This window comes from Pongo pygmaeus, chromosome 13 (assembly GCF_028885625.2).
Source record: "Pongo pygmaeus isolate AG05252 chromosome 13, NHGRI_mPonPyg2-v2.0_pri, whole genome shotgun sequence".
Taxonomy (NCBI): domain Eukaryota; kingdom Metazoa; phylum Chordata; class Mammalia; order Primates; family Hominidae; genus Pongo; species Pongo pygmaeus.
The window spans coordinates 30466507-30489625 of record NC_072386.2 but is presented as its reverse complement, the minus strand read 5'-3'; the positions used below and the strand labels follow the sequence as shown (position 1 = coordinate 30489625).

General features: G+C 40.9%; 1 protein-coding gene across 2 annotated transcripts in view; it reads right to left on the bottom strand.

Moving 5' to 3' along the window:
- Nucleotides 1-15917, bottom strand: part of CAAP1 (caspase activity and apoptosis inhibitor 1) — a 51429-nt gene extending 35512 nt beyond the window's left edge. The window contains exons 1-4 of one of the 2 annotated variants that reach the window (XM_054502043.2): nt 15179-15917; nt 10078-10278; nt 8863-8947; nt 7571-7646 (exon numbers count right to left, since the gene is read on the bottom strand). In XM_054502043.2, the coding sequence (XP_054358018.1) occupies nt 7571-7646; nt 8863-8947; nt 10078-10278; nt 15179-15481 (665 nt within the window). In that variant the 5' untranslated portion in view covers nt 15482-15917. Of the gene's footprint in view, nt 1-7570; nt 7647-8862; nt 8948-10077; nt 10279-14513; nt 15010-15178 lie in introns of those variants that run through there. The other variant, XM_054502044.2, reaches the window with a different exon arrangement.
- Nucleotides 15918-23119: the final 7202 nt, after the last annotated feature.

The following is a 23119-nucleotide window of genomic DNA, read 5'->3' as shown; positions in this document are numbered from 1 at the left end:
GTCCATCCCCAAGATATCAGTATGTATATGCAAATATTCCAAAATCTGAAAAAAAATCTGAAATCCAAAACACTTCTGGCCGCAAGCATTTCCAATAAAGGATACTGAACCTGTAACATCTAGGTTTGTATAAGTGTACTCTATGACGTTTGCACAACAACAAATCACCTAACTACACATCTCTCAGTGCAATTCCTCATTATTAAGTGTCACATGACTGTATTTTCCTCAGATGAGTACATGCATATATCATCTCTACATTCCTGCCTATCTGCATCCTTCTTTCACCCAACAAATGAATGGTATCTTGACCAAGTATAGAAGCAAGGGTTCAATTTCAGTTGTATGAACATGTTACTCTATTATCTTATTACAGTTTCTGGTGTTGTGGATGAAAAATCTGATCCTTTTCCTTCTTTGATATGTTCTGTCAACTGGAAGGCTGCTAAATTTTTCACTTTATAAAGAAAAAATCTGCTTCCATGTTATTTTTTCCCTGCAATCCTGCCTAGAACTCAGTGAGCACTTTCAATTTGAAGACTTAAATTTGTTTTTCAGGTCAGAAAAATTTTCCTGTATTTATTAAATATATTTCCTATATTTGTTATATTTTCCTATATTTATTACACAGGAAAAATTTCCTATATTATCAAATTATTATTTAATAATTTCTTAATGATTTAGTATTTTACCTCTCCTTTCTATGTTTCATTTTCTCTTTCTAGGATTCCTACTTATTATACATGAGGATGATAAAGCCTTCTAACTTAACTCGATTATTTTCTCTTATGATTTCCATCTTTTATATTTTTGCTTTGTGAATCCATTCTTTCAGGGATCTAATTTGGGACTTAATGGTAACGATTCCCTATTCTGATTAACTTACAGAATTTAGTTTAAAAAATCATATTTTTCAGCCCAAGAATAATTCTTCATGCTGCACTTGATTTTCCATAAGAGCTCATTTTATTCCCTGCAATTGTTCATTCCTCTAACAGCTTAATTTAGCTTGGAATGTGCTTTGTTTCTTTCAAGTAATCTTCTCTCTAGATATCAAGATCCTTTAAAGATGTTACATATGTATTCATGCATGTGTTTATGTATGTCACGGTCAATTCCTTGGGGCTCAGGTTTAGTAGCTACTCCAAAACTGGCAGAAAGCAAAGCAGTCTCTCCCTCCACAGATCCACAATGAAGAAGTAAACCACTATACTTTGAGATATCTACTCCCCAGTTTTTTCAGGTTCTCCCAGACTCAGAGACAGGAAACAGCTGGCCCATTCAATTCTATCTTCAACTTATAAAATGAAAGAAACCAGGCATATTCACGCCAAGATATATGTTAACTTTCCCCTTCCCATTCCCCATCTTCCTCCACTTCCCCACAGGAGTTCTCAGACCTCAGTAAACCAAGTTCCACCACTTTGGCCCGGCGTGGTGGCTTAAGCCTCTAGTCCCAGCAGTTTGGGAGGCCAAGGTGGGAGGATCGCTTGAGCATGGGAGACAGAGGTTTCAGTGAGCCAAGACTGCACACTGTACTCCAGCTTGGGGGACAGAGTGAGACACTGTCTTAAAAAAAAAAAAAAAATCCAACACTTTCCTCTAGGATCTTCAATGCAAATCAATAAGTATCTATCTAGCCCAAAGTAAACACTTTGTAGTCATTATCTTTGCCAAGATTCCCAAAGAGCCAATATCTTACCTGCAACCAACATCCATCTTACTTTGGAGAAACAGATAACACTACCTGCTTACTAGTCAAAGAAAAAAGGAGCAACATTCAAGTTTCCTTCTTCCCTGAATCTCTTCCTCTGACTTTGGAGAAATGTACACTGAATCTTTGAGATCTGTATAGACGGAAGTTTTCCACAGGTATCTTTCCATGACATTACTTGAAAATCACTGCATTTAAGAATAGCTCCTCAAAGTGATTTGAAGTTAAGGATATCTCCTAATTTCATCCAAGATAATTTCTATTTCTGTTTATTTTTGTTGTTGCTTTGTAGTAAATTCTAAGAAGGGCAAAACCGCTGTTTATGATGTCATTTTTTTCCAGAAAATTTTAACAGATTTATTTATAATTATAAAGTTGAACCACTGAAACTTGTTCACTGAAATATTCTGACTTGCATTAATGCTTTATGTCCCTGAATTTATGTTAAAAATTCACACAAAAATAAAAATGGAAAAACTGGAAATAATTGATTTCTATCCCCTATTTTTTCACTAACAATCATATACTTAGGTACCGTGATGGTTAATATTAAGTGTCAACTTGATTGGATTGAAGGATGCAAAGTATTGTTCTTGGGTATGTCTGTGAGGGTGTTGCCAAAGGAGATTAACATTTGAGTCAGTGGACTGGGAGAGGCAGGCCCACCCTCAATCGGTGGGCACCATCTAATCAGCTGCCAGCACAGCTAGAATAAAGCAGGCAGGAAAAGATGTAAGAGTAGACTTGCTGAGTCTTCCAGCCTTCATCTTTCTCCCATGCTGGATGCCCTTGAACATCAGACTCCAGGTTCTTCAGTTTTTAGACTCTTGGACTTACGCCAGTGTTTGCCAGGGGCTCTCGGCCTTTAGCCCCAGACTGAGGGCTGCACTGTCGGCTTCCCTACTTTTGAGGTTTTGGGACTTGGACTGATCCACCACTGGCTTCCCTGCTCCTCAACCTGCAGACGGCCTGTCGTGGGACTTTACCTTGTGATCGTGTGACTCAGTTCTCCTTAATAAACTCCCTTTCACATATACATATATCCTATTAGTTCTGTCCCTCTAGAGAACCCTGACTAATACAGGTATCTTTTGACGCTATGGCAAAAAAATAAGCTCAAAACTACCAATAACAGGAAAAAAATCTGGCGGGGGGGGGTTCTCTTTTAGAGAATGAAATGTTTCCCATCACAGTGGTTTCTTAAAAGGATGTTCTCCACACTCACTGGGTGTCTTTTGGCATAATTGTTATACATTTGGCATGGACAGCACACAGGTTGGTGTCTTCAAAAAGGCCAACCAGATAGGCCTCACTTGCCTCCCGCAAAGCACCAATAGCTGCGCTCTGGACGCACTGGTCTGATCTGAAGTCCTGAGCAATTTCTCAAGCCAGACCGTGGAAGGGAAGAGTGTGTGATTCAGAAGTTCAGTGGACTTCCAGAAACAACTGATTTCATGGAGTGCCACAGTAACAGGCCTGTAACAATGAGGTTTCTTCACCACTCCAGGAGAGGGTGCACTCTTGTAAGCAGCCTTTGTAGTCAGTTGCTTCCTGGATGCTTTACCACCAGTTAATGTGTAAGCAGTCTGCTTTGTAGGAGCCATCATATAGCAACCTCCTTACTTAGTCCCCTTTTCCTTCACCTAGAGTTCAGTGAGCTAGAGATGGCACCAGCCTTGGAGAGTCACAGTGGGTCAGCAGTACAGCAGAAGTTGTGAAAACCTGTCATCTTTCTTTATTTTTTGAGATGGAGTTTTGCTCTGTCACCGAGGAGTGCAGTTGCGGGATCCTGGCTCACTGCAACCTCCATTTCCCGGGTTCAAGTGACTCTCCTGCCTCAGCCTCCCAAGTAGCTGGGATTATAGGCATGCATCACCATGCCTGGCTAATTTTTGTTATTTTTATTGGAGACTGGGTTTCATCATGTTGGCCAGGCTGGTCTCAAACTCCTGACCTCAAGTGATCCACCCACCCTGACCTTCCAAAATGCTGGGATTACAGGAATAAGCAAGTGTGCCAAGCCCTCTCTTTCATCTTTAAACCTTAAATCCTATTCCATAACTTTAGAAAAAACGTTGACTAAAAATCAAAATTGAGTCACCCATGCTTTGGGATGCTGAGGTGGGAGGACAGTTTGAGGCCAGGAATTCAACATCAACCTGGGTAACATAGCAAGACCCCATCTGATTTAATTTTTTGTAGAGACAGGGTCTCACTATGCTGCCCAGGCTGGTCTCAAACTCCCAGCCTCAGGTGATCCTCTCAACCTGTACTCACAAAGTGCTGGGATTACAGGTGTGAACCACCATGCACAGCCGTTGTTGTAATCGTTATAAAAAGTTAAATAGCTACTATAATTGGCTATCCATTTGATATAGTTTTGCTGTGTCCCCACCCAAGTTTCAACTTGAATTGTAGTTCCCATAATTCCCACATATTGTAGAAGGAACCTGGTGGGAGATAATTGAATCATGGGGGCAGTTTCTTACATACTCTTCTGGTGGTAGTAAGTTTCACAAGAGCTGATGGTTTTATAAGGGGAAACCCCTTTTGCTTGGTTCCCTCATTCTCTCTTGCTGCCACCATATAAGAAGTGCTTTTTGCCTTCCACCATGACTGTGAGGCCTCCCCAGCCATATGGAACTGTGAGTCCAGTAAACCTCTTTTTCCTAATAAATTACCCAGTCTCAGGTATGTCTTTACTAGCAGTGTGAAAACAGACTAATACAGTAAATTGGTACCAGTAGAGTGGGGCACTGCTGTACAAATACACGAAAATGTGAAAGTGACTTTGGAATTGGGTAACAGGCAGAGGTCAGAACAATTTGGAGGGCCCAGAAGACAGGAAAACGTGGGAAAGTCTGGAACTTCCTAGAGACTTGTTGAATGGCTTTGACCAAATGCTGATAATGATATGGACAAGGAAATCCAGGGTGTGGTGGTTTCAGACGGAGATGAGAAACTTGTTGGGAACTGGAGTAAAGGTGACTCTTGCTATATTTTAGCAGAGACTGGCAGCATTTTGCCCTTGAGCTAGAGATATGTGGAACTTTGAACTTGAGGGAGATGATTTAGGGTATCTGGTGGAAGAAATTTCTAAGCAGCAAAGCATTCAAGAGGTATGTGGGTATTATTAAAAGCATTCAGTTTTAAAAGGGAAACAGAGTGTAAAAGTTCAGAAAATTTGCAGCCTGCCAATGCCACAGAAAAGAAAAACCCATTTTCTGAGGAGAAAATCAAGCAGGCTGCAGAAATTTGCATAAGTAACGAGTAGCCCAATGTTAATCGCCAAGACAATGGGGAAAATGTCAGAGGTCTTCATGGCAGCCCCTCCCATCACAGGCCTGGAGGCCTAGGAGGGAAAAATGGTTTCATGGGCCAGGCTCAGGGCTCCCCTGCTATGTGCACCCTAGGGACTTGGTGCTTCAGAGGGCACAAGCCCCAAGCCTTGGCAGCTTACATGTGGTGTTGAGCCTGCAAGTGCACAGAAGTCAAGAACTGTGCACCTGCAGGAGGTTTGGGAATCTCCACCTAGATTTCAGAGGATGTATGGAAACACCTACATGTCCAGGCAGAAGTTAGCTGCAAGGGCGGGGCTCTCATAGAGAACCTCTGCTAGGGCAGTGCAGAAGGGAAATGTGGGGTTGAAGCCTCCACACACAGTCTTCATTGGGGCACTCCTTAGTGGAGCTGTGAGAAGAGGGCCACCGTCCTCCAGACCCCAGAATGGTATATTCACTGACAACTTGCACCATGCACCTGGAAAAGCCTCAGACACTCAACACCAGCATGTGAAAGCAGCTAGGAGGGAGGCTGTACCCTGCAAAGCCACAGGGGCGGAGCTTTCCAAGACCATGGAAACCTACCATTTGCATCAGTGTGATCTGGATGTGAGACATGGAGTCAAAAGAGATCATTTTGGAACTTTAAAATTTGACTGCCTCGCTGGATTTCAGACTTGCATGGGGCCTGTAGCCCCTTCATTTTGGCCAATTTCTCCCATTTGGAAGGGGTGTATTTATCCAATGCCTGTATCCCCATTATATCTAGGAAGTAACTAACTTGCTTTTGATTTTACAGGCTCATAGGCAGAAGGGACTTGCCTTGTCTCAGATGAGCCTTTGGACTGTAGACTTTTGAGTTAATGCTGAAATGAGTTAAGACTTTGGGGGACTGTTGGAAAGGCACGATTGGTTTTCAAATGTGAGGACATGAGATTTGGGAGGGGCCGGGGCAGAATGATACGGTTTGGCTGTGTCTCCACCCAAATCTCATCTGGAATTACAGCTCCCGTAATTCTTACATGTTGTGGAAGGGAAACAGTGGGAGATAACTGAATCATGGCAGTGGTTTTACAACCATCAGATCTTTCACTTGGTTCCCTCATTCTCTCTTGCTGCCGCCATGTATGAAGCACCTTTCACCTTCCACCATGATTGTGAGGCATCCCCAGTCATGTGGAACTATGAATCCATTAAATCTCTTTTTCTTTATAAATTACCCAGTCTTGGGTATGTCTTTATCAGCAACATAAAAACAGACTAATACATCATTAAATGGCTTCTAACAGTTGAAAAGGTAACACTAATGCTCAGGTATGAAGAAGCAAAGCACTAAGCCTAATGGCACCTCAAAAACTGGAAAAAAATAATAGATTTTTAAAAAGGGATAACAAATACAATCAAGCAAAAACTCAATTCAAGATTCTCTGTAAGTAGCATCAAGAAACAAAAGTTGATCAACGTGGGGACTGAGGCAAAGAAATTTTTTTAAAAAGAAACAAAGTGATTAATTTAGATAATTTAAGAAACTTTAAAATATTAAAAAGTTAACAGGCCTTGTAAATGCTTAAACTAGTGGAACTAAATTAGTATACTACATAAATGATTTAAAGCTAAGTATTTTGCAGGAACGCCGATAGTAAGACATTAAAAATGTGTACATTTTCTACTCAGTGTTTTCATATAAATTACCCTACAACACTCCTAACCAACAGCATTCTTTTAGAAATGAAAAAATTCTGTATTTCTGGTTAACTATGTACTTCTCTATGCTACTGCCCTTGGTAACCTCTTCTTATGTGTACTACTGCCTGTGACACAAGTATTTATTTTTCTTTTATACTTTATCTTTTTCTCATCTAGCACAAATCTCTTATATTCTTCAGGAAAAATGCTAAGCTTTGCAAAGAACAAGTCATTCTTTGGAAACTACCAAAATAGTTAATCGTTTTAAGCAAATAGCATCAATAGATGCTCAAATTAAAAGGTGAAACTTTGATGTACACTAATGAAGAAAAAACTAATAATTAGCATGTAGCTTCTTGATTAGTCAGCATCTCAAAACTTCAGGTATTTTTTATATCATCCCAACAGTCAAATAATATATATTTATAGGTAAAATATGTAGACTTACATGAACATAACTATCTCTTCTGTAAAATGAGGCTATGATTGCCTAATATTAATAAATACATAGATTAATTTAATGAGATCAAGTGTTCAATGCTGTTTAATATAGTACCTGGTAGAGTAAGTGCTTAATAAATAAATAGTGAGGATTGTGAATAGTGTATTCAAAATCAAAATGGGAGTGATTCTGCTTCAGGCTGGCACTGCTATTATTCTGTATCTATGTGGAGTAGTTTTAAAAAATCATCTTAATCCTGAAAGTAGTTAACTCCATCCTCACATATACCAAAAGGACCAATCATTACAAGTAGACAAATCAATCTTTCTATACCATTGAATGATTTTATAAATAAAACACCAAAAAACAATCATATCTTTGACGTAAGAAATCACCAAAGGAATAACAAAGAAATTCTGAAATAAAAATGAAAGTTTTTAAACTTACTGACTGACTAAATCAGATCCCATCTTAGAACCATCATCTGCTTCCTCTTCCATATCAGAGTCCATTCCATTGTCACCTTATAAATGAAAGAAACTATTGAGAGCACACTTATAAAAACATTAAAATGATGCAATCATTACATTAAAAAGTATAATCTTTAAAAGTGATGCAGATTAAAGAACTTTATACTGTGTCAAAATTTAAATTTTTAATTGCTTGTATTTAAAATAATTTTTTCAATGCCTTATTAGGAATTTCTCATTGCTTTTTTTTTTTTTTTTTAGACGGAGTCTCACACTGTCACCCCGGCTGGTGTGCAGTGGCGCGACCTCGGCTCACTGCAACCTCCACCTCCCGGGTTCTAGCAATTCTCCTGCCTCAGCCTCCCGAGCAGCTGGGACTACAGGCGCCCGCCACCACGCCCGGCTAATTTTTCTATTTTTAGTAGAGACGGGGTTTCGCTATGTTGGCCAGACTGGTCTCGAACTCCTGACCTTGTGATCCGCCCGCCTCAGCCTCCCAAAGTGCTGGGATTACAGGCGTGAGCCATCGCGCCCGGCCTCATTGCCTTCTTTTCATCTATTATATAAATGTATACAGACAAGAATGTGTGTATATACACTTACACACTATGTACATATGTATATATTTACAGAGTTACAAAATGCCATCAATTTTACATTTAAAAATGAAGCTATCTCTGGAAACTGAAAGGCTCCAATTCTTGTTTCTTCTTCTGTCATGTTAAAGCTAAAATCCTTGCAAAGATCCAAAAGAAAAAAAAAAAACATGCCTGATAATCCAAAATTCTAGAGGTGTGAGTATCACCAAGAGTAGTCATACTACAGGCAGACAAACAAATATTGGTAAATTGCATGGAAGTATTCTAACTCTATATCTGGGTCTTATTAGAGAGTAAACAATACGCAATAGGTGACTAAACACTATAAAAAATCTAAAGCAGAAAATTAAAAAGACTTTAAGGGAAATCTTTGCCTTTCCAATAATTAATTTTTTTACAGATTTTTGGTAAACATTTTTTATTTCATTTTATTAGTTATACTCTTTTACCTATATACACTTCACCTGGAAAAACGATACATTGTCCATTCTTGAAATGCTTTTCTGATATGTAAACTATATTTTTTAGTACAAATAGAAGTAAAAATACTCTTCAACAATAACCCAATAATGAAATTAAATATCCAAGTAGGAGAAAGAATACCTCAGGATTTATGCTGAATATAGTATTAACTAAGAAGTTGCCAGAATGTAAAAATATGTTTTCTTACCCTCAAGAATCTTCAAAATTTTTTTTTCAGACAGGAGCTCTAACTGTTCCTGGCATAGTTTTTTAATTTCTTCTATTGAACAGTTCTAAAGGAAATGACATTTTAAAATAATGCATTTATGTAACACAGCCCCAATGTAAACTGGAAAATTTCAATCATAAAAATTTAAGTTGGCAAAATCTTACAATAAAATAAATTAAAGCCTCAAGTAGATTCACATACATCTTTTCCTGGGATGAAATCTGAAAAACTGCCAGTTAATATGTGAACACTGTATATTTGATGGGAATGCATAAAGCTGTATTTACTATCAAAGAACAAACTAAAGAGTGAGTCAGTTTCCCAGCTATTCTTAAGCAGTCTATTTATGTTAAGTAATTATTCTAAAGGTTTAAATATTCAAGTCTTGTATCTTTAGATATATGATCTCGGGCTTAACTTGAGTGTCCAAGGCCAATTTCTACAACTGTAAAATTAGAACAACAAATATTTTCCTAAATAATTTTCAAAAATAAAAAAAAACTTGTGAATCTAATGAAATATAAGCTTATTATTAACCATTGCTGTTTGTTGTTACACAGCAGCATATTGTGACATTATTTCTTAAAGCACCACAAAGATTTTATGTCCAATTTAGTTACTATCATTCCCTGCATTTAACAGAATTATCTCCACAGGGTCAACACATTTCTTGCCTAAACATTTTTTCTTGGCAAATTTTTAAATATACAAGGCTCCAAGAACCAAATATATTATGGTTCTCTATTTTACAAAATCTTTTCAAGTAGCTTATTTTAGATGTAAACACCCAATTAAAAACTGCATTAAGGCCAGGCACAGTGGCTCACACCTGTAATTCCAACACCTTGGGAGGCCAAGGTGGGAGGATCACGAGGTCAGGAGTTCGAGACCAGCCTGGCCAACACGGCGAAACCCCGTCTCTTAAAAATCCAAAAATTAGCCGGGCATGGTGGTTCATGCCTGTAGTCCCAGCTACTCAGGAGGCTGAGGCAAGAGAATTGCTTGAACCCGAGAGGCGGAGGTTGCAGTGAGCCAAGATCACGCCACTGCACTCCAGCCTGGGCGACAGAGCAAGACTCCATCTCAAAAAAACAAACAAACAAACAAACAAAACTGCATTAAGTAAAACAAAAAATTGCTACAAAGAAGGCTGTATTTCTACATATGTATCTAGTCTGATGTGTCATGAAGTACCTTTAACACATCAGGAAGCATCTTCTGTAACTTTTTCTCTCCTATAATACAGAAGCACTGCTGAAGCATTTCTTTTTTGTCTGATATATAGAAACTAACTGGTTTCAATGACACAGTCAGGTCCAGTCCACCTTCTTCAAGGTCACTGTGCTCTGCCAAGAATAATTCTTTTTCCAAAGTTGGCAAAATATATTTAGTTTCCTAAAGTTAAAAGAATAAAGAACCATTAAACAATACTACTTAAAATATAAAGAATACGTACATGACATCATACAAACGTTTTCATTTAATAAATTCTTCATCAAAAATTCCCAAATTCTTTGCATAATTATTTATCAAAACCATAGGAGAGAATATTTGTTTAATATTATTTGATTTGCCTCTCCACACTGCAATTAACTCAAGGAGTAGCTATAAAGGGAAGAGATATTTAGGATACACAAACAAAAGTACAGTAAATATTGAATAATTTCTTAAAGTTTTAGACTTTTGAAGAATTAGGATTTTCCCCTAAAAGGCCATTCACCCAAAAGCTCTATGTATGCATTATCACTGTACTTAAATTCATATAAATAAACGGAAGTAAAGATGTTACAAATCACAAATATTATACAGAAAAGTAACATACTTACCAGGAGCTATCATCATTTTTAAAACTTTATAATCATAATCAAAGTAAACAAGTAATTTCAGTAATTTAAGATATTTCTGTCCATTTTACTTTCTGTCTCCCAACTCTATCCAGTCTCTCCAAATCTACTGCCATAATTCTGTTCCAAACAACCACAATTTTTTGCCTGGGTTACACCAACAGCCATTTAACAGGACTCCCTGCATCTAATCTGAGGTCTCTTTGTTTTGTACACTGTTAGCAGAATGGATTTTATAAAATGTATACGTACTTATCCTTCTTGTTTAAAACTCTTCAGTGAATTCCCATTGCTCCTAAGGTAATATGGCCTACCTGGCCTTCATGCTCATTCTTTGTGTTTAGGACACAATCTTCATTGAATTACTCGACTATAACCTATTCTCCTTCCTTCATCTCATACAAGCGGGGCTTTTGCATACCATTTTCCTATGACAGTCTTTCCTCCCTCCTTTCTCTATCACACTATATTCACAAGATTAACAAATTCAGATACTTCAGACAATTCAACAGTCATTTCCTCTGGAAAATCTTCCCTGACCACAGAGGTCAGATAGTTGTTTACAAAGCAGTTTTAAAATGGGTCAATTTTAATGAATACTATGATAATTAGACTGAAAAAGTAAAAGAATCAGCACTTGTTCTAACAGTTTACAATGTAATAATGTAGAGAAACTGGAATCCTCATACACTGTTAGCAGGAATATAAAATTGTGCAGCTACTTTGGAAGCTAATTTGGCAGTTCCTCAAAAAGTTACCATATGACCCAGCAATTCCATTGCTAGATATATACCCAAGAGAAATGTAATGATACGTCTACACAAAAACTTGTACTTGTTCTTAACAGCATTATTCATATAGCCAAAAGGCAGAAACAACACAAATGTCCATCAAGTGATAAATGGAAAAATGAAGTGTTGTATAGCGGTATCTATACATATGTGGTACATATGTACAGCTATACAAAAACAAAACAAAATGTGGTATAGTAACCATAAAAGAGCATGAATCTCTGTGATACAAAGGAATGAACCCTATGTGCTACAACATGGATGAATCTTAAAAACATTATGCTAAGTAAAAGATGCCAGACACAAAACACCACATATTATACAAGCTAAAAGTTACACAGAAGGTTGCTTTCTGGAGTGATGAAAATATTTTAAAACTGACTAGGCTGGGCGCGGTGGCTCACGCCTGTAATCCCAACACTTCGGGAGGCCGAGGCGAGCGGATGACCTGAGGTCAGCTGTTCGAGACCAGCCTGGCCAACATGGTGAAACCCCGTCTCTAATAAAAAATAGAAAAATTAGCCGGGTGTGGAGGCGGGTGCCTGTAATCCCAGCTACTCGGGAGGCTGAGGCAGAAGAATTGCTTGAACCCAGGAGGCGGAGGTTGCAGTAAGCCGAGATCTCGCCACTGCACTCCAGCCTGGGCAACAAGAGGGAAACTCTATCTCAAAAAAACAAAAACAAAAACTGACTGTAGTGACGGTTGTACAACTCTGAATATATACAAAATCACTTAACTGTACATGTGAAATGGGTGAATTGTACAGTATGTCAACTATATTTCAATAAAGTTCTTCCCAAGAAAATAGGGAACTCGGCCGGGCAGGGTGGCTCACAGCTGTAATCCCAGCACTTTGGGAGGCCGAGGTGGGAGGCTAAGGCGGGCGGATAACAAGGTCAGGAGATCTAGACTATCCTAGCTAACATGGTGAAACCCCGTCTCTACTAAAAATACAAAAACATTAACTGGGCGTTGTGGCGGGGGCCTGTTGTCCCAGCTACTCGGAAGGCTGAGGCAGGAGAATGGCGTGAACCCAGGAGGCGGCGCTTGCAGTTAGCCGAGATCACGCCACTGCACTCCAGCTTGGGAGACAGAGCGAGACTCTGTCTCAAAAAAAAAAAGGAAACTCAATACACAACAGATATAATGGCACTCTCTAAAGTTTGAAATGTTATCTACATGCCTAATATGCAATGACCTTTTCTTCACAAATACACTAATTTTTCATGAGAAGATGGGTTTAGTTCTGTATGCAAATGTTTTCAATATTCAATTGACCAATGTTTTTGGTCTCCCCATCATAACGGAGTGTTAGAACTAGGGAAACTGGCCAGGCGCGGTGGCTCACGCCTGTAATCCCAGCAGTTTGGGAGGCTGAGACGGGTGGATCACCTGAGGTCAGGAGTTGGAAACCAGCCTGACCAACATGGTGAAACCTCACCTCTATTAAAAATACAAAAATTAGCTGGCCATGGTGGCGGGCACCTGTAATCCCAGCTACTCAGGAGACTGAGCCAGGACAATTACTTGAAACCGGCAGGCGGAGGTTGCAGTGGGCTGAGATGGTGCCCCTGCACTCCAGCCTGGGCGACACAGTGAGAGCCTATCTCAAAAAAAGAAAAAAAAAAAGGAAACTATTTAAAATAAGAATGGTGATATCCAAAACTGAATCTAGAAGGGGTGGGAAACCTGAATAGATCTATATTAAATAATTTTTTTAAAGAGTATCTTAAAAAATCACTCTAAAAAACTCCACTAGACCCAGATACTTTTGACAAATATTTGAGAAGAAAATATAAACCATTCTGGAACACACCAAAAAAACACAAAGCTTCCTAATTCAATCCATTACAAAAATAAAAACTACAGTCTGATCTAATTTAGAAACATATACATAAAAGTCGGCCGGGCACGGTGGCTCACGCCTGTAATCCCAGCACTTTGGGAGGCCGAGACGGGTGGATCATAAGGTCAGGAGATCAAGACCATCCTGGCTAACACGGTGAAACCCCGTCTCTACTGAAAATACAAAAAATTAGCCGGGCGTGGTGGCAGGCGCCTGTAGTCCCAGCTACTCGGGAGGCTGAGGCAGGGGAATGGCCTGAACCCTGGAGGCGGAGCTTGCAGTGAGCCGAGATTACGCCACTGCACTCCGGCCTGGGCGACAGAGAGAGACTCCGTCTCAAAAAAAATAAATAAATAAATAAAAAATAAACATATACATGAAAGTAAAAATACTGAATTCCAGCTAAGTACAACAAACTCAACAAACCAAACAGAACTTGTCCCAAGACTCCAAAGACTGTTCAACATCAACTAACTTATTAATAAATTACATTATCTGATTAAAGGAGAAAAAGTATGTGATCATCTCAACAGAATGCCAGAAAACCACCTGATAAAATCTCTACATAAAGAGAAACTGTTTCTACTCCACCAAAGAGAAAAATGAGCAGGATGATATGTACAGAAAATTACATAAGAAGGAATCAAATGGCAAGTAAAAATATTAAAATGTTCAATCTCACTAATCAGGAAAATAAAAAATTAAAAGACACAATATTAATTTGACCCATTAGTCTGGCAATTCTTTTAAAAAATGGTTGTCAAAAGCTAGTTAAGAAATTCAGAAATAGGTATTCTCATATATGTACTGTTTGGACTATAGATCTGTAAAGTCTCATTTGGAAAGCATTTGGTGGCATTCACTAAGTTTTTAATAGCATAAACTTTGACCCAGGAATTTCAGTTCTCAGACTCTCTCCCAACATAACTCTTGTAGGAGATATATACATAAAGGTGTTCGTATTGTAGTCACAACAATACAAAAAACCCTGCACACCTAAATATCAGAAAAATATAATAAAACACCAGGCAGTCACTAAAAATAACAAACCATGTATATAAAGAAGCCTATCACAACAATGCAGGTACTCAACAGCGGGAATAACACAATACAGCTTAAGCGTAGGAACTTAAAAACATGTATCTCACGAGGAGTGATTAAGAGGCCGCGTATCAAAATACTAATGGAGGGGCAAGAAGAGGGACTTGATGCTTTCCCTTTATTTCCTCGTTGAATGAATTTAAAGTACATATTCATTCATTTGTTTTCAAACAAATTATGAACTTTTTTAAAACGGCGTTCTCTTGGCAGACTGGTGGCGTACAAAGAACATGGCTTTTGTAGTCAGATATTTGGATTCAAACCTAGGAGCTATTAACAAACTCTGTGACCGTGGGTAAAGTTTAACTTCTTTGAGCCTCAATTTTCTTATCTCTAATGTGGAGTTAACCATATCTACGAAAAGGTGAAGACGAAAGGAGAAGTGTTTGGCTCTCAAGGGAAATGAAGGCTAGCTTCCAACTCGTATTCTTCTGGGAGACTGAAACCTTAGGAGTGGAAGGAGCCAAGAGTTTAAAAAATAAATTTAAAAAACGTGATCAGGAAATCCAGAAACTTGAAGTTCAAGATTCAAGACATGGATGGGAGTGTGGGGCTCACCAAGACTTAAGTAGGAAAATGAACCTCAAGGACGGACGACCTTGGCATCGCCGCGCTAGCAGCGAGCTCCAGCCGGCGCCCCAGCCCTCTGGTAGCCCGACTTCTTCCGAAAAAGCAGCAGCTCCAGGAAGCGGCCAGAGGGGCGCGCACGCACCTGCTGCAAGGAGCCCGAGACGCTGGAAGAGTCGGTACTCCTCCGCTTCCGGCGCTCGCTGCGCTCCACACTGCTCCCGCCCCAGCAGCTGCCGCCGCTCCCACCGCCGGTGACACTTCCACTAAAATTGGCGTTCCCACAGCAGCTGACGCTCCCGCAGCCCCCGGCGCTCCCGCAGCCGCTAGTGCTTCCACTGCTGCCGCTGGCCAAAGCTGGTACGATGTCCGGGGCCGCGAGCGCTGCGGCCGCCTCTTGACAGCTACGTTTGCGCCGTTTCTCCCGGGAAGACTTTTTCCCCGTCATGATCCCTCTGCTGCAACCATCGGAGGAAAGTCCGCTGTCTCTGGTGCGACCGAAGCCCGACTCCTGCGGCCGTGGGCGGCAGGCACTGGCGTCGCAGTTTATGCGTCACTTCCGGCCGTGGCACAGAACGTGGTGAAGCGTTATGGGCCGGGGTGGCGGCGGGGCGGGGGCTGCCAGAACCAGTTGCGCTTCCCCCTCCAGTTGCGGAGGTCGTTTTGAGTGTGTAGCGGGTGGCCTGTCTAGTCAGAGTTTGTTTTGTTTTGTTTTTATACCTCTACAAAGGATAGAAGGTGGAACTTACGTCCTTTTAACTTCAAAACTTTTTATTGTTAGTGTTTGTTTGTTTACAATAAGGTTGAAGTATAGTTGCTGATTCTCCATTTCCGTTTACCTCCAAATCTTAAGATATTAACAAGGCTATAACAATAAAGAGAACTTAGGGAAAAGTTGTTCCATCTCATTTTCGTCATCACCTGGGCAAATTGTGTATTTCTTGCGTAGAGTCTGACATGGACAAGTAAAGAGCTTGAGTTCGTTTTTGAAAATTGAGAATGGGTCAAAGCTTTATGAGATTTTATGGGTGGATGTAATCTAAACAGAAGGCAGATTTTAAGACAAGGGAGCTAGAACACTTAAAACGTGAACCAAGGTCTTTGTCGTTTCAGCAGGGGCCTTTAGCCACTGAGGGAAGAAGGTAGAGCCTGGGGCAAAGCTAGCTGTGTGGTAGTAATTCTGTGCCTTTCCCTGGGGTAAGAAGCAGTTAAAGAGGCTTCTTTTCACTTTGTCTCCTGTTTGTCTCAGTCATTCAACAACTACTTAAGTTCCTAAAACCAGCCTAGGGTTAATAAATAGGGATACTTCCAGCCCTAGGAAAACTGTCTTCCCCCAGGCCACACTCTTAAATTGGCCTTCTAAGGTAAATGCTGGGGCTGGGCCCACTGTGTTCCCAGGAGTTCCATTAAGTATCACACTCGTTGGAGTCATACCTGAAAGGATTGAGAGTGTTCTGTTCACAGATAGGAAAAATACATAAAATTAATAACATGTTACATTTATAAGCATGTTATGAATTGTGTCCCTGAAACCATCATAATTTTAATAAAACTAAATTGCTAGTTTTTTTTTTTTTTTTTTGAGACGGAGTTTCACTGTCGTTGCCCAGGCTGGAGTGCAATGGCGCAATCTTGGCTCACTGCAACCTCCGCCTCCTGGGTTCAAGCATTTCTCCTGCCTCAGCCTCCTGAGTAGCTGGGACTACAGGCATGCGCCACCATGCAGGGCTAATTTTGTATTTTTAGTAGAGACGGGGTTTCTCTATGTTGGTCAGGGTGGTCTCGAACTCCCAACCTCAGGTGATCCACCTCAGCCTCCCAAAGTGCTGGGATTACAGGCGTGAGCCATCGTGCCCTGCCAAATTGCTGGATTTTTAACAAAAGATAAGCTTTTAATAGAAGCATAGCTAAACGTTAACCAACTTTTCCTATAGCCCACTTCCTTATAGCCGCTTAACTGCTTTATAGATATCTTTGACTCGGTTAAGAAATCTCAAGTTTTCCATTTTGAGATATTTACCAGATTCTGTACTCCAGTGGTGTTACAGGAGTTAAGAAATTATTTTAGGCAGATAGAGAGGAAAAGGGGTCTTTGGGAAGTTTATTTTTCTTTTAAAGCAGCCCCAGAAATGTTTCTTGTCTAGCAAAAAACTGGGCTGGCAAGCTTTGATATGCAAATACAGGCCGTTAGAAACTGGGTTTACTCAATATGGCGATTCCCCTCTTCTTCTTGTCCCCACATATGCCTAGCAACATGGCCATCCCCACATATCCCCACATGTGTAGAACATCATGGCACCCTACATTTGCATATTAAAAGGCTAGGGTGGGAGGGCCACTTTTTTTGCAGGCTACGTGAATGACATACCTGGTCAAACCAATTCCCTGGGTCATATGCAAATTAGTCACCACCTCCTCCAGCCTCATAATATAACTGGCTCTTGTCTGCTGCACCTAGGGTTCCCTGTTTCAGCTTGGAGCCCTCTTCCCTCTGGTTCTGTATGAGGGAGCCTCTTCTTTCTTGCCTATTAAATTCTCCGCACCTTAAAACAATTCCACTTGTGTCTGTATCGTTTTATTTAAACCAGCACGAGACAAAGGACTCTGGTGTTCCTCCAGTCATTGGAACCGTATCAGTGGGGTAACTGATGCTACTCAGTCTGAAGACCCCTTCTGAGAAACGAACTCAGCACAAGAATGCACTTTCTACCTCCTTATGATTACATGCCCCATGCCCTAAACAATCAGCAACCCCTAGCTCCTCAGGCCCCTACCCACCAAAATTCCCTTAAAAACCCCTGTCCAAAAACTTACTGGGGAGGTGATTTGAGTTTCCCTCCCATCTTCTCCCTTGGCTGGCATAGCATTATTAAACTCTTTCTCTGCTGCAACTCCTGCTGTTTCCATGTATTGGTCTGGTACCATGTAGTGGTTAATAGAACCTGATGGTCCGATAACATCACCCACAAAATTCACATGTTGAATCCCTAACTCCAATGTGACTGAATTTGGAGATAGGGTCATTAAGGAGGTAATTAAGGTGAAATTAGGTCATAAGGGTGGGTCCCTAATCTAACTGGTGTCCTTATTAAAAGAAGAGTCTGGGCCAGGCATGGTGGCTCACGCCTGTAATCCCAGTACTTTGGGAGGCTGAGGCGGGTGGATCATGAGGAAGATGGAAACCATCCTGGCTAACATGGTGAAACCCTGTCTCTACTAAAAATACAAAAACAAAATTAGCCAGGCGTGGTGGCGGGCACCTGTAGTCCCAGCTACTCAGGAGGCTGAGGCAAGAGAATGGCGTGAACCCAGGAGGTGGAGCTTGCAGTGAGCCAAGATCGCACCACTGCACTCCAGCCTGGGCGACAGAGCTAGACTCTGTCTCAAAAAAAAATAATAAAAATAAAAATGCCTGGTACAGTGGTGCATGCCTACAGTGCAAGCTACTCAGGAGGGAAACTGGGGAGGATTGCTTGAGGCCAGAAATTCCGGGCTGTAGTGCGCTGTACTGATCAGTTGTCTGCACTTAGTTCAGCATCAATATGGTGACCTTTTGGGAGTGGAAGCCACCAGGTTGCCTAAGGGGGGTGAACTGGCCGAGGTCCAAAATGGAACAGGTAAAAACTCCCATGCTAGGCTGGGCGTGGTGGCTCACACCTATAATTCTAGCACTTCAGGAGGCCGAGGCAGGCGGATCACTTGAGGTCAAGAATTCGAGACCAGCCTGGCCAACATGGTGAAGTCCCGTCTCTACTAAAAATACAAAAATTAGCCAGAAATTGCTTGAACCCTGGAGGCGGAGGTTGCAGTGAGCAGAGATGGTGCCACTGCACTCCAGCCTGAGCAACAGAGTAAGACTGCGTCTCAAAAAACAAAACAAAAACTCCCATGCTGATTAGTAATGAGGTCACAGCTGTGAATAGCCACTGTACTCCACCCTGAACAACATAGCAAGACCATGCCTCTAAAGAAAAGAACAGACTGCCCTGTCTTCTCACCACACACAGAGGAAAGGCCATGTGAAGACACAGTGAGAAGGTAGCTATCCACAAGCCAGGAAGAGAAGCCTCACCAGAAACCAACCTTGATGATATGCTGATCTTGGACCTTTAGCCTCCAGAACTGAGAAAATAAATTTCTGTTTAGGCCACCCAGTTTGTGGCACTTTGTTATGGCAGCCCGAGCTAGCTAATACAGACCTAAAATGTTATGTGTGCCTGGATAGAGCTAGTTCTTTATTAATTCCTGGCTGCAAATTACTCTCCTATAAAATCAATTGAGAAGCTTCTGGGTTTCCACTTTGTTCTACAGCAACCTGACAAACGGTGTTCATATTTCTTCAGGTGGACCAAGAAGGCAAAGCACTCCTCACTAGATTGCTGTACAGTATTTATGAACTTGGCAGATGAATCACAGTCTGTGTCTGCCCTCTCACACACTTGTTCTAGGACACAAAGGCATTGTTCTACCACTGGTGATAGAGAAGGGGAGAAAATAGACAAAATGCATGTCTTCACAAGCAATTTTCTAGTGAGGGGAAACAATAAGAAAATACACAATAGGAAGTGCTTCTATCCTCACTCACTACGGCACTCTGCATTCTTACCCTGTTTTCCTTCAGCACCCTTAAACACCACCACACATATTTATCTGTGTCCTTCCACTTGAATGTAAGCTCCTTGAAAGCAAGGACTTTGTTTTATTTGCTTTTTTTTTTTTTCCTTTGAGACAGAGTCTCACCCTTTTGCTCAGGCTGGAGTGCAATGGCACGATCTTGGCTCACTGCAGCCTCTGCCTTCCGGGTTCAAGCAATTCTCCTGCTCAGCCTCCCGAGTAGCCGGGATTACAGGCACCCACCACCATGCCCAGCTAATTTTTGTAGTTTTAGTAGAGATGGGGTTTTACCATGTTGGCCAAGCTGGTCTAGAACTCCTGACCTTGTGATCCGCCTGCCTCAGCCTCCCAAAGTGCTGGGATTACAGGCGTGAGCCACCGCTCCTGGCTTTATTTGCTTCTTTATTCCCAATGTCCCACTGTCCTGAATAAACATTTGACACAGGCCAGGCACAGTGGCCCAATCTGTAATACCAGCACTTTAGGAGGCTGAGGTGGGCAGATCACTTGAACCCAGGAGTTCAAGAACAGCCTGAGCAACATGGCAAAACACCATCGCTACAAAAAATACAAAAAAATATATATATATATTAGCCAGGCATGGTGGTCCCAGCTACTCAGCAGGCTGAGGTGGAAGGATTACCTGAGCCTGGGGAGATCGAGGCTGCTGTGAGCTGTGAATGCGCCTCTGCACTCCAGTATGGGGGACAGAGTGAGTAAAATTAATGGCTGGAAACTAGTCTTTAATAAATGAGGTCGGGAGGAGGTTTGCGGTGCTCTTACGTCGCATGGTGGAGAGATATAGCCGTAGGGACTCAGCTGCTACTGTGAAGTTGACAGTCAAGTAGGCTTTGGAACCACAGGTACAAACTGCTTTCTACATGGGGTTCTGCTGAATGGAAGATGGGGAAAGGACTTTGATTTATGCTAAAAACACGCCATAGAGACATCACAAGCTTGACTTACAGTCAGAGAGATGTCTTTTTAGATTGAACCATATGAAACTGGCTTTTTACAGGTTGAAAATGGTTGAATGTTGATTCAAGCAGCAGAGAGAAAAAAAGGAAAAAGCAGTTGAATATTGACAATTTCATATGGTTCAACTTAATATGCTTAAGAGGCCCAGCACTAAACATTGCTATGGACTTAAAGCTCTGCAAACAAATGCAGACTGCTTTTCTGCCTAGAACAAGTATATATGGGAGGGTGGACAGAGATTGGTTCTTATACACCAATTTCAGCAATGCATTGAGCATTGATCACAGTGATTGCCAGGGATAGGCATGCATTAATGCTGGGGTCAATCAGTTCTTCTCTGGGATTTTATAAAGAGATATTAGGTGAGAAATTTGCTCTTTCACACTAAGTCATCACTTAACTTCATTACAGTCAACTGGAAGTAAATTGTCTCCTAGCTGCTTGTTGTCGTGTTCTCTGTCTTGTGACAATTCTAAGAAAATTAGGCCAACAAAAGCACTTGCTGAAACAAGTAACAAAAAATCCTGATACTATCATTTTCCATCAGTGAGCCATTGTAATTCTTTTTTCTGCTCCCATTAAGCTGATCTGAGTTGATTTTTTTTTTCTTTTGAGACAGCCTCGCTCTGTTACCCAGGCTGGAGTGCAATGGCATGATCTCAGCTCACTGCAACCTCCGCCTCCTGGGTTCAAGCGATTCTCCTGTCTCAGGCTCCTGAGTAGCTGGGACTACAGGCATGCACCACCATGCCTGGCTAATTTAGAGGGTTTCACCATATCAGTCAGGCTGGTCTTGAACTCCTGACCTCAAATGATCCCCCGCCTCGGCCTCCCAAATTGCTGGAATTACAGGCATGAGCCACAGCGCGCTGTCTGATCTGAGTTGATTTCTGCCGCTTGCAACCTGAAGTCCTAATTAATACAACATAGTACATGTAAGACCTTCCATGATCTGAACAGCATTTTTCTCTTCAGCCTTTCCTAGAAATATACTCTTCAGGCCTATTCAACACCACCACCTATACTTATTGTATCTAAGATTCATTTTAAGTATAACTTATTTAAAACATTTCCACATCACTTCCATTCTCAATCCACCTAAAATTAACCACTTCTTTTTTTGTAACCCACTATTCTCCCTACAGAGTGTCCAGAACTCTTTACTGCAGGCACTTGCTCAGTATCTTCTCCAATATACTGTTAGTTCCCAGGAACTATGCATATACATTTTTGTAGTCTCAACACCTAATACATTGCCTGGAAGAAGCTAGGGATGCAAATATTTGTTAAAATTCTAAACTGATAATTTCAGGACCCACACAGAGAGCTGCTTTCTCTTATCACCCTTGTGGCAAATTGCATTAATGACCCCAGTTCTTCACCTCTCCCTATATCCACAGATTGCCATGTAATTTGGCAGTGCCCTCCTGCTACAGGTGAGACATAATTCCCTACCCTTCTGCTTAGCCATCTAACTTACTTTGGCCAAATGGATGTTAGCAGATGTGCAGCAAGTGGAGTCTCAAAAAAAAGCTTGTGCAATTAGGATGGTTGACTTGTGCTTCCATCATCATGAAAATTATATACCCAAAGTGGCCCACTGGTCCTAGAAGAAAGATGAGAAAAAAGTAGAGCAGAGCTGCCTCAACTAAGCTACCCAGACAAGTCCAGCCTAGAGCTGAGTCCTCAGACAACCTGTAGAAACATGAATGAGCTCAGCCAGGACCATCCTACCCAAGCTTGAAACTCCTGAGCTAAATAAAAAGTATTATTTTTGTTGTTGGTTGTTGCACAGTATTACTGTGGCTATAGTTAACCAATGTGCACTCTGTCTAAAAGAGACCCTTTCCCTGTATTTCTCTGTTAGCAGTAAGAAGTCTTCAAAACTGGTTTGATATTGTCACTATTCGATACACAGAAGTCTTACAAGAAATCTTGAGACCACTGCTAGGGCTGTAGTATGCATATATGTGATTTTTACAGTCCAACAGAAACACTTTCTTGCTGGGTCCTGGGGCATTACACGAAGTTTAAAAGAAGTGTAAGGATTTTGAGTTCTAAACAACATTTTTTCCCCAGTAGAAATAAAACCTAATTACTTTTTTCCCCCTTTTGTTTGTTTTTGTAAAGGCAATTATTCTTATTATTAAAGAACATGGTAGCCTTGTATTGTCTTTGGAAGAAATGCTTGCTAAGCATTTATGTGGCCATCATTTTGCTAGGCTTTTACATGAATCTTAAATTATTCATCTGTCATATGAAGTCCCACTGAACAGATGACTGAGGCTGAGGTTAAGCAACTTGCCTTAATTCATTACTAAGTGGTGGTAATGCTATTGGAATGTATGCCTTTTGAACTCCAAAGCCAGTGCTCCTTCACTATATTATACTGCAGCTTTGGTTGCTATTACTACTGAAAATTTTGAATAATATAGAAATAAGTGAACATTTATTGAATTTATTAGTTCCTTTGAGGACACAGGAATGAAAGAAA